We start from the raw sequence: 16,663 nt of genomic DNA on the forward strand, positions 1-16,663 counted from the left end.
AGGAGGTTCTTAAAGAGACAGAGGCCCAAATTCAAGGCTTTAGACCCGCAAGTAAAATGTATTTCAAGTCACAGGTGATATATATATGCCAACTGAAGGTGGCATAGTTACTTGATGGTGCTACAAAATGGCACTATTTGCCTGGAAAAAATATAATGCTTCCCCTTTAACACAGAATACAAATTAGAAAAGAAATAAAACATGCTTTTGAAACATTCTTACAGTTTAACTCTGCAGAGTTGTGTGTGCATTTGTCCACACAACTTAGTGAAATTAGTGATCCCACAGAGTCACTGCTCTGTGGGACTCGCTGCAGCTACAAGCCTTCATGGGTGGGTTTCCACAAACTCTCAGCTTCATTTAGCTCTAGACTTTGACTAGACCGTACATGAATATTCACTCTTAGCTGTCGCACTACAACTCTGAGTAGGGTTGTTGCCGTAGAAAGTGAACCCAAGAACGACCCTCAAGCCTTCCATGTTTTGCTCTTGCACTGACTCGGTCTAAGCGCCATTAACTTACCAGCTTTCCTGTCCCTTGCTAAAGCAAAACATCCCCTCAGCATGATTCTGCCGCCACCTTACTTTAAAGTAGAAAAGTTTAGGGGAATTTTGTTAAGACTTGGCTCTACATTTAAAACCAAAGACATGCAGTTAGTTTGGTGCATTTTGATATTGCATCTATGAAATGGGCTAAATACTTAAGATTATTTTCCTAAATAAAATGTAATTTCCTTCTGTAGTGCCAATATGTTTAAAATGGGCGCTGCGAAACAGTCAGTGTGTGTACCAGGGCTATCAAATGACTTTTCCCATTTCCAGCGTGCCAACCTTTCGTTGCTCTCCATTTTCAGTTTTTTTTTTCCATCTGCACTTGTCTGTCAAAAATCGCAATAACTTGCAATAGCCATTGACCGTAGGTTACCCCCCTCCACGTTCACTTTGTCCATCATCTTTAAGCACCAGCTACTGTCCCCGCAGGACAGAGTTCCTCCTCCAACCGGGCTTTCATCAAATCAAAACTCCCAGCTCGTCTGCTTACGTATTAAAATGCGGCGCGGCGGTTTCTCTCCGCTCACGTTAATCCTCATTAAGACTCTCCCTGGCCCAAGTGCTGCTGGGATAATTAACGCATCTCACCAAACAGAAAGCGGAGGGCGGGTGTTCCCTTTCAAGTTGCGTCCAAAAGCATAGAAGCTTGAGTTTACTTGAAAATTCTTTAAAAAATGAACCAAATCTTCCTTCACTGTTGTGTTTCTGCTCAATCTTTCCTTCTGTCAGTTTCTTCCCTCCCCCTGGCCTCCTCTCCACTGCCTGCCCTCGTGTAGTGTGGATGTCATAATGAGGTGTGGATCTCTGAGACTGCCTCCCAAAAGGATTCGGCTGCTCTCCCGTAGTTAGAGGGTGTTATCTGCGGAGGTGAGCGGGGCCGCGTCCGCCGAGATCGCCGAGCGCATCGTGTGCAAGGATGTGAAAAGGTCTCGGCGAATAACCCGTTTCAACATCTCTATCGTGCTCCGGTGATTGTGGCAGTGAATTAAAATGTAATAAATTTTTAAAAAGCACGTTTCTTTTAAATTCTGCTCTGTTGAGTTTGGGAGAGTTTTTAATGATCACAGACAAACCTACAGAGAAAAAGTGTGTTATTACCGTGAAGTTATTGCGGTGTGAGAGAAGTCAAGTTGCATAATGCATCAAGCAAATGTCAAATTTAATCGCCGGAGACTTTCATTTGCATCTGATTTCCATAGCAGTGGTTTCTTTATTTAGCGCGGTAACAATCTTCACCTAAACCTCAGCAAGAGGTTCTAATCTGAGCTAAAGGTCTCATCACCATATTAGCAAACAAATCATCCCCCATGGCGGAACAGCAACGCTAATCAAGGCATCGGTCGATTATTAGTTCTGCTATTATGAATTCCAAGGCTTGTATTTATAGGTTTAATTGGACGCAGGTTGTCGTTGTCGGGTTTGTAGTGAGACGCGTTTAGCAACACTTACATGAAATATTGGGTTCACAAGAAAGGTATGGCTCCCCCTGCACCCCCAATTTTTTTGTTTTCACAATTAAAGGGTCCATAATATTGCAAGTTCAATGTTTATCTGAGTCGAAAGAGGCATAGATACCAAAACAAAATTAAAAAGACTCCTTAATGCGTATCTTCTTTTAGTGCAGAATAATCCAGATGAGGTCTGACCAATAATTATTTAAAATTTCAGGTGAAATAAATGCGCATTGGAATCCATAAAAACTGAAGGAAAGCTTTAAAGACAGGTCTAACGTGAGCTAATCTCAGCATTGAGATTCTTTTTAACAGAGTGATTAGAATACTAAAACACAAGCTCTTCAAATGTTTTGTGCTGCTTTAAACAACAAACATCATCAGAAACGATGGATGGATGAATGGATGGATGGATGGATGGATGGATGGATGGATGGATGGATGGATGGATGGATGGATGGATGGATGGATGGATGGATGGATGGATGGATGGATGGATGGATGGATGGATGGATGGATGGATGGATGGATGGATGGATGGATGGATGGATGGATGGATGGATGGATGGATGGATGGATGGATGGCATTAAGATCCCTCCACATTATTATTCTGCTCCTTTTCGAACTTTTCAGCAATTTTATGCATCGCTCTTGGAATCCTTTTCCACCTTCATTATGTTCCTTCCCTCCAATCCGGGGTTGTAAATCTTTTTTTTTTTTTCAATGTCATCTCAATCTGTACGCCACAAAACGTGGCTCAGGTCATATAGATTTTCCTGCGGCTGCGATTTTTCACGATATGCGTCGTATTGCACAGACTCGATCTCGACACGCGGAGAGACGAGTCACACGGCCTCCATGCATGACCCTACCCTGCTCTCTGCCTGTGTTTTGATCCCGGTGATAATGCAGTGCATTATTTCTGGCCCCCAAAAAAATATGGCAGCGGGTCAGAAGTTGTAATGACTGAGACGCAGCCATCTGGTCCGGGCTGATATCATCCCAATGAAATCATTCGTGACCTTTATTGGCTTTCAGATAGAGAGACAGATATTTTTGACTGCATCCACTGCAAACAAGAGGAGCAAAATCTTCTCTGTTGGGTTTGTGCTGTCGGGGCTTGCACTGCATTTTTTTTTTGTTGTTTTTGTTTTTTTTGTACACTGACATGTAACCGCATGTGATTCTTTGAGCCTGTTTTTTGTTAGTTTGAATGATCCTCGATCCATATTGTTCTGCTCCTTTTCAAACTTCATATTCACGTTTTACACATTACTCTGTCTTTTCATTCTTGCTTTAAGTATAAATATTTGACTTTTCGGGGACAGCCTCAAGCGCACCGATGCTTTCTTCTTTTTCTTGCGTGTTTAAAAAAAGCTTGAGTTCTCAGAAGCAATGGAAAATCACAAACATTTGAAATGGAAATGTGAAATAAACTAGTATTCCCTTGTGGAGAGTTACAGAAATGTGCAATGAGGGTGTTAAACTCCATTCGTCTGTCCCCAGTCTTCCACTTATCCCACACATCTCCCTCTGCAGCAGCTCTCTCCATCTCTAAGTTATATCAAAGTGTTTGCCGGCCAGAGGGATGTGTAATCCCCGTGGTGAGTTGTGAGTCTGACTTGGGGCATCTTGATCGGATCCTCGGCTGAGTCCTGTAGAGGAGGAACAGCGGCTCCACTTTAAGCTCCCACCAGAGGAAGGAACTCAGGACTTTTTATTTAACGCTGAGCCTGGCCCAACCATTACTTGCACCAGTCCATTTGGTTCTAGTCTGCTTAGCGTGAATCCGTTTGCTTTTAGTTGAGTTTAATGAGTTTTTTCTGAGTCAACTTGGTCCAAGTCAGTTTAGTACGATACACTTTGGTCTTTGTGCCTTTAGAACCGGCTTTTGGTCCTTGAGTCGGTGTGGTTTTTGGTCCGGACTACACCAGACCGGACCGGACTACACCAGACCGGATCGGACTACACCAGACCGGACTTCCAAACTGTGCTTAGTCCACTTAAGACAAACTCTGGTTTGATTGTGTAGATGTGAACACACCTAGAGGAGGTGGTCTTGATACACTAATGAATGAATTCTAGAGCAGCTCATTTACTGTGACCCGACTTCGATCTGACACAGTTACCAACCTTGAGCCAAACGCTTTCCTATAGCCGCATCATGTCGAAACTCCAACGCAGCAGAGTTAGCGAGCTAAGAAACAAAGGATGGCACTCAGTGCATCTTTCGAGATCTCTGATTAATTTTGCCAGAAAGAGTAACCAGGAAAATGACTGGTTAAAAAAAGGACTACATTGTTTGTGTACACAACACAGTATCGGGGTATATTTGGTACCACCGGTCTGACCAATAAACAGACTAAACATTCTGGCGTCGTTTGTAGTGACAGGTTTTGATTAGCTTGGAGCTTCCTCTGTGTGAAAGAAACCAAACCGCCAGAAAAAGTGACAAGTTAACAAACAGAAGTTCACCACAAATTTTAACTGATTGGGCCAAAGTAAACCGAACTGTATGTCTGAGAAAACCCCCTCGGAGTTTGAGACGTGTTGCAGATGTGCTCCAATGCTCAACCTGGATCCTGGGAAGTCAAAATCTTGGACCGATAGAGCGCAACTCAGTTTTGAAAAGTTTCACTAGAGGAAGATGATGAGGACTTTTCTCCAGTGATTTCCTGCCCAGAGTTTCAACGTAGCGAATGGAAAACCGGCACTGTGACGCTCTGTCAGTGTGAGGTACCATTTCTACAAACGGGAAATGGAAAGGTGTAATTGAGTGCGAGAACACGAGTGCACGAGTACGTCATGATGCTGTTTTTCTGAGTTGCTGCTGAACAATTCCTCCTCTGGGGCAGACCGGCTTCTGTTCACCAGAACTGCATCCTGTCACAATCCAATTAGTTTTCCATTTCCTGCGAGGCCTGTGGTCTCGTCGCTCAAATACCACAGGACAACTGATGCCGCGGTTTTGCTCGCACCCGGCCATTAACATTAATGCACACTGGCCCGTAACCACACCACCTTCATCTATGAAATATTTAATCAGACTGGGTGTTTAGACTGGCTAAATGACTTCCTCAAGGCCATCGGACGGCATTGTGAAAATAGGAAAAGCGGGGAAGACATGAAGCGGTGAGAAAAAGTAAGATTTGTTCACTGCCTGGCCAAGGTAATCCTGCCCTTTGAATTTTTTCTGCCTTTCATCTTATTACAAGCAGAAACATCAACTAATTTAGTTGGTGTGTTATGTGACAGATCAACACAGAGCGGTACGACGTATTGTCTACAAAATCAGTACTTACAAGTATCTAATTTTGGTACAGTTGCGTGTAACTCTTTTGTCCATTCTTTGTAAAACAGCTATGTTTTAAGTCTTACCTCAGACTCTTAATTGGATTGAATGGACATTTGTAACACAAAATATACTTGGTTCTAAATCATTCAACTTAAGAATTGTTGTTGTGTTGGGAAGTGAACCTCAGTCCCAAATCTTTTGCTTTCTCTTTCTCTCTCTCTCTCTCTCAAGTTTTCTTCCAGGACTTCATTAATCTTTCTATGAAGTCTGACCATCTTCCCTGTTCCCTTATGAAGGAAACTGTACTGATGGTGGCGCCAGTATGTTTTAGTGTGGTGTGTTTGGGATCCATTTTCTGTCAGACGCTAAAAGCTTGGAATATTGTTTTAAACGTCTTAGTAGATTTGCTCCTGACCTGTGTGGTTTGTTGTGGGGGTTCCAGTTGTTCTGCTTATGCTGTCTCAAACAAACCTGAGACCTTCACATAAGCAACCGCTAGAGACGAATGGCTCCACTGGATTTTATCCAAAAAAGTGCTCAAATGAGATCACAATCGGAGATGCTAGATCTATGAGAACCTTTTAACTTTATGGCTCCCTGCTGCTTTTCTGCAAAATATGGAACGAAAATGAAGCAGACCAGAGAGATGAAACATCCTTTCAGTTTCCAACTAAAATGCATCTTGAAGTTTTAAGTTGCTGCCAGGAATACTTGTCATTTCCTGGTTACCTGATCAATCAAACCAAGAAGTGCGGCCTTAACCCAGCTTCCGGTGTTTCGTTCAGTTTTCCTCCCTAAAATACAAGGATGAATATTAGACCTTTTTGAATTCCCTCGGTTGAGTACAGACACGCTTCATATCCTATCATTTTTATCCTCATCTGTCTCATTCATGCCACTCTGACAAACCCACCCCATCCCAGCAGAGCGTATTGATTTACCGGTTTGTGTTGGCGGTACTCTGCCTCTCTCTCTCTGTTTTTTTTTTTTTTCCTCCACGCTTGTCGGCAGATTCTTTTAAGCGATCAGACCAATCTGCTGCACTGGGAGCAGTCCATCGCTGTAAACCAGGGGTGAGGCAACGGAAAGCAACATATTCTCTCACCCTCCCACCCCTGCAGGAGCGATACATCTCCAGCCAGGGGGAGGTGAATGCAGAAGCGGCACCTGTGTGCATGCGCACGCGTGTGTGTGGATGTGTGGATCCGAGCGCATGCGAACGTGGCCGAGCCAAATAGAGGAGTACAAAGTACGCTCCCCCCCCCTCCTTCCTCTGCTTTGGTTTGCGCCATCCCCCACCACCCCCCTGTCCTCTCTTTAGTGGTTTCTGCTGCAGTATAAGTCACAGCTTGCGCCGTTCTCTCCGACATACACACACACACGCGCGCACCCGCTCACAGTGCATACGGGCACAAATCCTCTTACAACTCGCCAGTGCCCAGAGCAGATTAAGGGGCTGCACATCTCAAATTGTATTCCAAATGTGCCACCTTTTGTATGGGTTCCCCTTTCTCTTCTTTCTGCACTTTCTCCTTTTCCTCCTTTGCCACAACCGGGACCTCTTCTTTCTTCTCTGCACCTGCTCCGGCTGATTTTTTTTTTTTTTTCCCCCTCCTCTGCTCCGTCTTCAACCTCTGGCAGCCTGCCCACTTGGCTCTGCAGCTGAGATGACCAGGCAGCCAGCCTGAGGCAGAAGAAGAAAAGAAGAAGATCACACAGACACAAGTAGAGAAGTAGGGAAAGAGCAGAGTGAGAGGGGGAGGGAATTGAAAAGGTAGGAAGTGAAGGATTAAATCACATCTGAGAGCTCTTCTGTTTGAAGGAAAGCAGGGAGTGAGGGAACAGAGAGAGAGGGGTGGGGGGTGGGGGTCAGAACGGCCAGGGTCGCAGAATTGGAGGGGGCCGGTGGGGGAGAGGGGGAGACAGGCTCAGCTTCAGGGACCAGAGAGCAGGGCTTGGGGGGGGCGGGTGACGGCTGACCATGAAGGCTCTGTTGCTCCTGGTTCTGCCCTGGCTCAGCCCAGCCAACTACACAGACAATTTGGGCAACCTGCACATCCTCTATTCTGAACTGTGAGTACAAGACTCATCCTGCATCCTTTCCCCCCCATCCACTGACCATCCATCCATCCATCCAGTTGCTTGTTTCTCTCACTTTCACCACCCTTGCGTGTTCATGAACTCCGCCGGTGTTTACATTCGGGTTCGTCACGTGAAGAGTCTGTGGTTTGCTGATGCTGTTGGGGGTTTTGCTTGGAAGCTGTGGTCCAGCCGGAGATGCAGCACAACCAGCAGGCAGAGCGTTGCGCTGTCCAGGACGGGTTCGTCCGGATGCTACGGAGCGACACTGCAGCAGGGCATCGCTCCCCTTCCTGTATTTCTCTCTGCGAGCGAGTGCCTAACTACTGGCATGGACCGGGCGGTGGAGGTGGGGTGGACAGAGGAGTGTCTGCACGCGTTTGCACAGAACTGTGGATTTCGAGTGCCGTGTGCGCGGAAGTCGAGTCCTGTCGAGTGTTTGGATGTTTGTAACTTGAGCTCGTGTTTGTGGAAAGGGACTTTCACATCGGCATTAAAAATGTACAGTCGACCGTTCTCGGTTTACATCTTTGTGCACAACGTCGCCTTTGACGAGGGGCAGGGGGGGTAATTATCAAAACAAAACAAAAACACAAGCGAAGTCACACTGGCTGGTTCACCATACTCTCCAGTCAGCTTGACAGTGTCTTTGAAAACTGTAATATTTCATAAATAAGCTACAAAGGGTTCACTAATACATTTAGCTGACAAGTTAACACTTTAGTGATGCAGAGTAAAAGCTTCATAAAACAGAGTATGTGTTAAAGAATGGATAAACAGAGTAAAATGGACCCATCCATGTTTGACTAGATCAGATAACGTTTATATTATATTTGTTTCTACTTTTATGGTGGTTTTGTAAGTATGAGTCTTGCTCCATTTTTCTGTTTTTAAAAAGGTTTTATTGCCCATTAAACTGTGGCTCAAACAATCTTTAGTAAGGACAGTCACAGTGTTTTAAATCTGTATTTACATGTAAGATCAGATGCAATCCAGATTCAGTCAAAATTGTAAAATAACGCCAGAAAAAGCTAATAATAATTTAATTGTGTTATTAGCGGATAACGGTTAGCCTGTCATATTCTTACAAATTCTTTTCAATTCTTTTTTTCTCTTTATCATTGTTTATTTTCTATTAAATGGCGGGTGCCATGTGAAATCTACTTTATTGAGCGTTACATCGTATTGTAATGTTCAAAAAACATACCTGGAGTGCTGCTCTGATTCTTTCATGAACGACTGACAAATCCTTGACTCTCCTGTGGCAACCATTCGGGGGTGCCCAAGCTTTTCCTCTCTCACAAAGCACCGACTATTTCCACAACGCTACGATTAGCTTAGATCCTCGTAGCAACAGTCTCAGCTCCTTCAGACTAGCTGGCAGCAATTAGCAAATACCTCGTGGAACTGCGAATCTGCTGAGCTCTTCATACGAGCTACTTCTCAGCGCAACTCTAGTAAAAATGTTGCTATAAAGCAATTTTATAACAACTGAAGATAGCATAGACACTTGGTTGTGGTAAAAAAAAAAAAACTGGCACTAAGTGTCTGTAAAATACACAAAACTGCCCCTCTAGAAGAGTTAACGCTTAGCAACGATTATGCAATGGAAGGTCGTCAGCCATCCTGATGATAAGTTTAGAAATCTCCTTTCTTACTACAAAATAAGAGTCTCAAACAAAGATCACATGACACTTCATGCCAAAAGATACGCCGCGATAATGTGTGGCAAAAAGCAAACTCACACTCACTGGTCCGACTTATGAATGTTCTCCCTATCGGCTTGGCAGTGTTTTGAGTTCACATCTTTGTACATGAAACGACCCTCAGTGGTTTAATATTTATCCTACAAGCAGAGAAAACTAACTAATCTTTCAGTTTTTAATACCTGCAAATTTGCCTGGAATTCAGACTCCTCTTCAATACTCTAGTCGGCCTGCATAATTAACAGACCATCTAATAGGTCCTTTCACATCTCTGAACTGTATATCAAAGTGCTTTCATTCTTGGCTCCTCTCCCGTCTGAGCGTTGCTGTGAGCTGCGTATTGGCCCCCAGACTCTCATTGTGTGGGAGTCAGTGTTGACTGCGTTCAGCAGCTCCAAGGGAAGTCGAAGCGCTCTGATCCCCGAGTCGGTTCTGCTCTCCTCCTCTTCAGTTCTACGGAAACGCGCCGTCAAAGCGCTGGAGTTACGCTGGAACAATGGGGCGCCTTTCCACAAAATCCACAGTTTTTCCTTTTATTCTCGTCTACGTACAGAATTACCCCCTCTGGGGGCAGTTAAAGGCCGGGGAGCCTGCGGTTGGACAGCAACGGAGGCCGAGGAAATATGAAAAGCGAGGATGGAAAAGAGGGACGGTGGACTGAGTTGAGAGGAGGGTAAAAATAAAGTGGACGAGAAGCGCAGCAGAAGGTGGCTTACTGTAGATGAGAGAAGACAGGAGGGTGAAAGGTCACTTCCCTCCATCTGGCCATGCGTACGGCTGCCATGGCGACGGCACCCAGCATCCCCCCAATATGTTGTCACTTTCCGATGACTTCAAATGAACCCGTCAGGGGCCCGTTGGCGGCGTGTTAAACCCTCAAACAGGGTCAGTGGGTATTGACGGTTTGTGTGTGGCGTTTTTTTTTTTTTTTTTGTTTTTTTTTTTTCGCTGATTATGACATGACATGGGGAGAAACAAGGAGCGGACAAAAGCGGACGTGGTGTTTTTCTGCCTGGCTGGAGAGCGGTGGCACACCATTCGTCTTTATCCACGACGCTGACAGCAGCAGCAGCAGCAGCTTCCAGCTCTGCCTGCACAGATGCAGCCTCCTCCTCCATTTTCTTCATCTTCCCTCTCTTTCTTTTCACTGTGCCTCTCTGGTGTTAAGTGATTTTGCTACAGTTAGATTATGTTGCATGGGACGGGGATAGCGAGAGTCTCTGTCCCCCCTCTTCCGTCAAACATACAAGCTCCTGTTATGTAGCCCAAACAGTCTGCGTGTGGATGTAACTTACAACGTGAGGGGAAAATAAACGTTTCCCTGTGATAAAAAGCTTCCCCTTTGTCAGCACCAGCCGACAAGAACGCAGCACAGGCACAAAGAGGAGAGAGAGAGAGAATCTACTGCCGTATGGGATTTGCTTTTACTCCCAACTCATAAACTCCGCTGGACTCCTTCCCCTTTCTTCCAGCCCTCCCTTGGCTCCTTTGACACAGACGATGCGGCGCTGTAGAGCCTTCGTGATTAATCTAAGTTCACTCCTGAGCCGTTGCCTGAGATGTCTTAAACGCCACGATTAGCTTAGCTTCCGTCCTTTCAGCCCGCATCTGCGCGGCGTTTGATCAGCGCCAGCTCCGGCGGCATCTTCAGCTCGGGCGCGTGCTGACGGGATTAGCCAGGCCCCCCTTCCCCGCTGACAGCGGCGCGCTCGTTGAGTCTGAACAATGCAGACCGTTTGTTTATGTCAGGAGTGGTGGGGCGCCATGCCGGCCAGGCCTTGTCCGGCCCGGCCTCGGGTCTGACTCAGGTCAGCGGGGAGCGAGGGGTCAGGAGGAGGTTTTGCTAATTAGATTATCGTCTGGGCGAAGTATTAATCCCTGCTCCCTGTGTCTGGAGCTCACATTGTTATATTGCAACCAAAAATACCTGAAAGCCAGCAGGGAGGGGCTGAGATGAAGAATCGGGTTCCTTTGAAAGTAGAAAGAAAAAAAAGAGTAATTATTCCTTTGCTTGTAGGAAGCTAATTCTGTGAATCTGTCATGGGAGTGCTTATTTATGCATGAGCACATGCCGAGCAAGTAGGTCTACGAGCAAAAAGAGAATCAAACAAGACAACATGCAACGGGCGTAATGAGGCACTTAACAAACACAGCAGATAACATGTCACACCCTGTTAAAGTTCCCCGACAAAACCCCCTAAAACCTTCATGGAGTGTATGTGAAAAAACAGACATGAAGTAGTACATCACTGTAATGTAAAAGGAGAAAGTCATGTTATCTGATATTTCTTACTAAATTTGAACTTCCACCTTGACGTTCCTCCAGGTGGAAGTCGTTTCCCTTCGGTTCCATGATTCCATCTTCATGCTCTGAAAGTCTGTGACCTCAGTCTTTGGTTGAGTTTTTCTTTCAGTACTGAGATCTGAAAGGTTCGACACCCAACACCAAACAAGATGGTATAGAACCGTTCGAAGTGTTAAACCGGCCTAGTCAAAGTCTTGAAAAATCCAAACGAGAATCTTTGCCTAAACTTAACGAAAAATGCTTCTTTGACTCACGAAGAAGAATGGGCAAAAATGTCAGTCTCTGGATGTGTATTTATACAATCTTAAGCAACATACAGCTGTAATTGACACTAATTTTTATTATTTTTTTAAATACATGCTACATTAGTTTTTTTCCACAAAAACAATTAAAACCACCCATTCTTTTCTGTTAAAGTTTTGTGTTTCCACGACTGACATGCATGGAAATGCTTTGATATAAAAAACTACATGAAGGAAAGTTAAACCGAAGGACAAAACACACATCTGGAAACATTTAAAGCCCGTACAATTCACGTGCAAACGCTGTACTCTGCGAAATAGAACAGAGTATATGAATTCATTTATTCAGAAGCAGAAGCGAACAGCAGGTCAGAGTGTTTACTTCAGCAGAGCCTTCCTCTCAGACCTGTCACTGTTCAAGCAAAGAAAAAAAAAACGGCACAAGGAGCAAGGTGAGGGGGGTGTGTGAGGAAAAGGCTTACAGATGGCACCGAGTTTTGTTCTGCCGGAGGAAAAGCGCCTCACTACACTTCGATACGTGTTTGTTTTGCGCAGTGCAGCACGCGCTCAAATCTGCGCTGAATCGTTCACCTCCAGCGGCCTACTTTCTCAGACCTGTCACTGAGGCTGTGTGGACTGCGTCTCCGTTAACCTTTGCCTCTCGCTGGCTCAGACTCTGGCTGCGGTTTATGGGGTTTCTGAGGCTTTGACACCGTGTTGAACGAAACAACTTCCTCAACCCCGTGTGTGCAGCAGGCTAATCTGCAGCAGGAAGGTTGAGTACGCGCTCGCCTGGTGGGCAGCAGACCGTAACTGACAGCTGAGGGGAGAGCGGGCGTGGAGTTAATCTCTCACGTGAGCGGCGCCCCGCGGACCGCCGGGGCTTTGGGTCGGGCTGAGTTGCAGGCATGATGGCATTGGAAAGGAAAGGAGAAAACTCAGCCATTGCTCTGGGCTGGTGTGGTAAAGCGAGAATGCGGGATTGTAGGTGCAGAGAGCACTGTGGGAACAGAGACCGTGTGGGGATTCTCTATGATCATACGCTTTGATGTATTGAAAATGACAATTAGAGCACTTGGCACCTCAGTGAGAGAAAAGAACTACTTTGAGACTGTAGTAGGGATTGCCTACTTGGTAGAAACCAGACACTGACACAGTAAACTGCTGCATAAATACCCCTCCGGCTTCATCATGGGCCCAGGGCTCAACTGATGATCACCCTTATTGATTGGCTGGAAAAGATGACTCAGGGTTCTGGGCCTGGTCTTGACTGGCAGAGCGGACTTCCTATCTGCTGAGCCCGTAAAACAATCAGCTGCATAAAGCATGCCAAACCTGTCCGACTGCTCCCTGCTGCACCAGAGCACAATGGAAAATTTCAACACAAAGGTTCATCTGCGGCTCCACACTTTTTCCTTTTCTTTCCGGCACACAGTCCCTTTCAAAGGAGATGAAGAGTCACACCCAACGGCTCCTGGCTTACACTGTGCAAGTCTGTTTTTGACAAGTCAGTTTTTCTTTTTCCACATCACTGACTGCTCCCTCTCCCCGTGTCTTGACTCCCCCTCCCCCGTAAATCATGCAGCAGATGGGATTACCCCTCACAGCAGGCGGATCCAATCAACACACGGGCGCATCATCTGATTAACACTCCCCTGGTTCATCATTAACTGGATTACCGTGTCTTTGTGTCGCTCTGGCCTCAATCGTTCTGTTTTCCTTTAATCAAACCTAAAGCAATAGTTTGAACCTGGGCTTCTTTAGCAGCCGTGCGTAACTGTTAGCACGTCTTGTTTCTTAGGCTGAAGACGACGACTTGTCCAACAGGAGCAAAGGTCATCGTGGACTTCTAGCATTTGAAACAGCTCCCGTCTCAGAAGCCTCTTATGCAAACGCAATTTTACGATCCATTAACCGTCGTCATGTTAGCATTGCACAAGCCAGTTATTTTTCACACGGAGAATGGAAGTAGGAGACAGTGGCTATCAGCTTAAAGGCTTATGAAGTAGTATTTACGTTAACCACAATGACATTTTAGCGTTTGGAGTTGTCTTAAGGTCCTACAAATCAGCTTTGGTTTTAAGTCCCTCTTCATCGAGCCTCGTAGTTTGGATTTATACTGAATGAAGACACCGGGTGAGTTTTATATGCAGTAGGGAACAGCATAAATAAATTATGCTTATTTCAGAGATTCTGAACATTCCCTTTGATCACTATTGTCTAACTGGAAGTAGCAGTCTTCTTTGGCAACTTTACGAGGATATGTACAGGTGTGTTTGTTTTGATTGTCACTGTGGATTCTGGTGTCGCTGCGATAAGACAGCGATTACCCTTTATGATTTATACAGAGTGTCAATGAAACAAAGCAGAATGGTGGAACAAATTACGAAGGGATTTTGCCAGTGCAGAGTTCTGTGATGTCGTCCCTTTGCCGTAACGATGCTACCGCCTCGTTTTTCAGTCGTAACTGCTGATCATGTCACAGGGCATACACTGTGAAACTGAATCATCATAACTTTCAATTCGGTGGATGTCTATGACATTCACTGGTATTTAAAAAATGAAGCCAGAGAGACGAGTCCCGAAGAAACATCCTCCGCACAAACACATGACGTCCCATTCTGTTAGTGATTGTAGGAGGTGTGGTTGTTTCTATTTGTGCCTCTGAACATAAACAGCATGAAGCTAAAAATAAGGATCTAACCGAAGTAGCTTCTCTATTTTTTGGCTGTCGGCCGACGTCGGGGATTTCAGACCCGGTTGCCGTTAAGACAAGTTCACAGTTTAAACTTGTCTGACTGGATTCTTTTACTTTTCCAGAGGTAAATATCAACTCTTGATTCGTAATTCGTTTTTGGTCTGGTGCTTACAGAATTTGCCTTTATTGTCGTACAAAAGCGCAACAAAACTCGTCTCAGGACGGCCCATCCAAAGAGCAAACAGAAAGACAGAACATAAGACATTAGTAGACAGGTGCCTGAGGCTGCAGCCATCATGGCGGATGCTGCCATGATGGCTTTCGTAAGATGAGAATAACAACTTGAGAGTAGATGAGGGACACTGTGTGCGTGTTGTTGTTTTTTTCAGTCTAGTAATTACAGTAGAAATGTACAGAGACAACGATGACCCCAGGAAGCTCCCGATTCTAGGAAAGAGTTCTCGTAGAAAAATGGCTTGCCTGCTTCATGGCAATACGCTCTTCCCTATAACCCAGTCCAGTTTTTTATGCCGAGAACATTGTATAAGATTTTCAATTGAGTCTTACCCTACAGCTGGTTGAGAAAGATAGTATTCTCCCATTGAATCAGGCAGATCAGACGTTCTGCAACGCCACGGTTTACGCCGAGGTCTAATAAATTCTGCCTGTTTCCCAGCGTCGCCTTTTCCCTATGTTGTTCATACTGAGCTTCAGAACATTTTTATATTTTTGCATTTATGTTAATATTAAAAAACATATACTGTTTTGTTTTCTGGCCTGCGGCAGTTCGGTAAAGACAATCTGAGCTGCAAACAACAACCATCCCGCGAGCTCTAAACTGACTAATGAGTGGATAAATCTCCAACTGTGTTTGCATGTCCCCACGTTCATTAGTGTTCTAAGAATACCCTCAACACATGTCTCAAAAAGCCTTTCACACACACACTCACACGCACACACACTGTATTTCTCACTTTCTGTGTTGAGATAAACCTGCGGGCCTCCTTCAGGCCTTCATTTCCTCCTGCGTTTTCACACATCAGGCGCTGCTGGGAATATTTCCTGAAGAACCCAAATGAAAGCCAGGCTGCATCACAAACAGGTGGCTGTCGCCTCTACCACTACACGACGAGTGAGAGGACAGAACGGAGACGGGAAGCACGTTTACGTCACTCAGAACCTGCTCAGAACAACGAAGCAAACGTTGATTTTTGAGTCGTCGCGTCAGTGGGGGTGATTTGCATTTCGGCGGGAGGGCGAACAGCCGCGATTGTCCGCCGCAGTAAGGGAGCGGAGCGTGTATTTGGGTTAGAACGGATAATCCACTCACCCCTAAAGAGGATTGGAGAATCTCACAGGCTTTGATGAGCAGTGAGCTGGTGTTTTATACCACGTCGCAAGAGCACAGCATGTTTGTGTTCCAGGAGAGGGGCGAGGCGTTGGGAAGGCCGCCACATCACTGGAAGCATTATGGGTAATTGTTATTGTACAGGGACAGGGAGGAAGAGGAGGAAGGAGCGTTTGGAAGGATGAGCATGTGTCTCCGCTCTTTATCTTGCGACAGATCCTTGGATTTAGAGAGATGATGTGATAACTGAGTCGAGGCCTCAGCGGTGCTAATGAGCCCCTCTGTGATCAATTCCTGAAAATATATCAAGAAAATGGCAACTTAGAATAGTTTTTTTATGCAGTTTATGCACAAAAATCTGTTTGAAAAGAGAGGAATGTGTTTATTTTGGGCTTTTTTTTACATCTCAGGGTGTGTTGGATCCATATTTGGCAGAGATATTTTTGAAAATAAATGTGATTCCAGGTGCAAGGCTGCAGTTTTTGGTTTTATTGCACTGGGTTACAAAATAGATATTTTTTGGAAGTTGTCTTTGTTTTATCAACCGAATTGGGACTATTTTGTATCGCTGAATCCAAAACTAACATCCACATCTGGTCAGGTTTTTTTTTTTTTTCTTTTTTTTTTTTTTTTTTTCTATTTGATTTAGAGAAATTTGATCTTCTAACTAAATTGATTCAATTTGTGTGACATTATCAGTTCATTTTCTAATCTGAAGAAGGTTTTATGGGGGAAAACAGTGTGTTAATTAAATGTCACAAATGTGGATTTGTGTAAATCGTATAATAAACACTGATGAGGGTAAGTACATGGGAATTGAACATCACGCCTTCATCTCCTCCTGCTCGTCGATCCTCAGGAAACCGACCCAGACGGGAGAACAAGTCGTGCGTTTTGATGGTCGTGTTGCATCCGCAGTTCAGGACGTCGCCCCGATTGAACAAAACCGATGTGATTTTTGGACTCAGCACATCAAACATGACCCTA

General features: G+C 45.0%; 1 protein-coding gene across 3 annotated transcripts in view; it reads left to right on the forward strand.

Moving 5' to 3' along the window:
• lnx1 (ligand of numb-protein X 1) overlaps positions 1-16,663 on the forward strand; it is a 54,801-nt gene that overhangs the window by 20,109 nt on the left and 18,029 nt on the right. Inside the window, exon 1 of one of the 3 annotated variants that reach the window (XM_055045790.1) lies at positions 6,646-7,371. The exons of the other annotated variants lie outside the window; for them this stretch is intronic. Within the exon in view, the coding sequence (XP_054901765.1) occupies positions 7,280-7,371 (92 nt within the window). The 5' untranslated portion in view covers positions 6,646-7,279. Of the gene's footprint in view, positions 1-6,645; positions 7,372-16,663 lie in introns of those variants that run through there. 3 annotated transcript variants of the gene reach the window in all.

The sequence above is a fragment of the Poeciliopsis prolifica genome, unplaced genomic scaffold (assembly GCF_027474105.1).
Source record: "Poeciliopsis prolifica strain line A6 unplaced genomic scaffold, Auburn_PproV2 SCAFFOLD002, whole genome shotgun sequence".
Classification (NCBI taxonomy): Eukaryota; Metazoa; Chordata; class Actinopteri; order Cyprinodontiformes; family Poeciliidae; genus Poeciliopsis; species Poeciliopsis prolifica.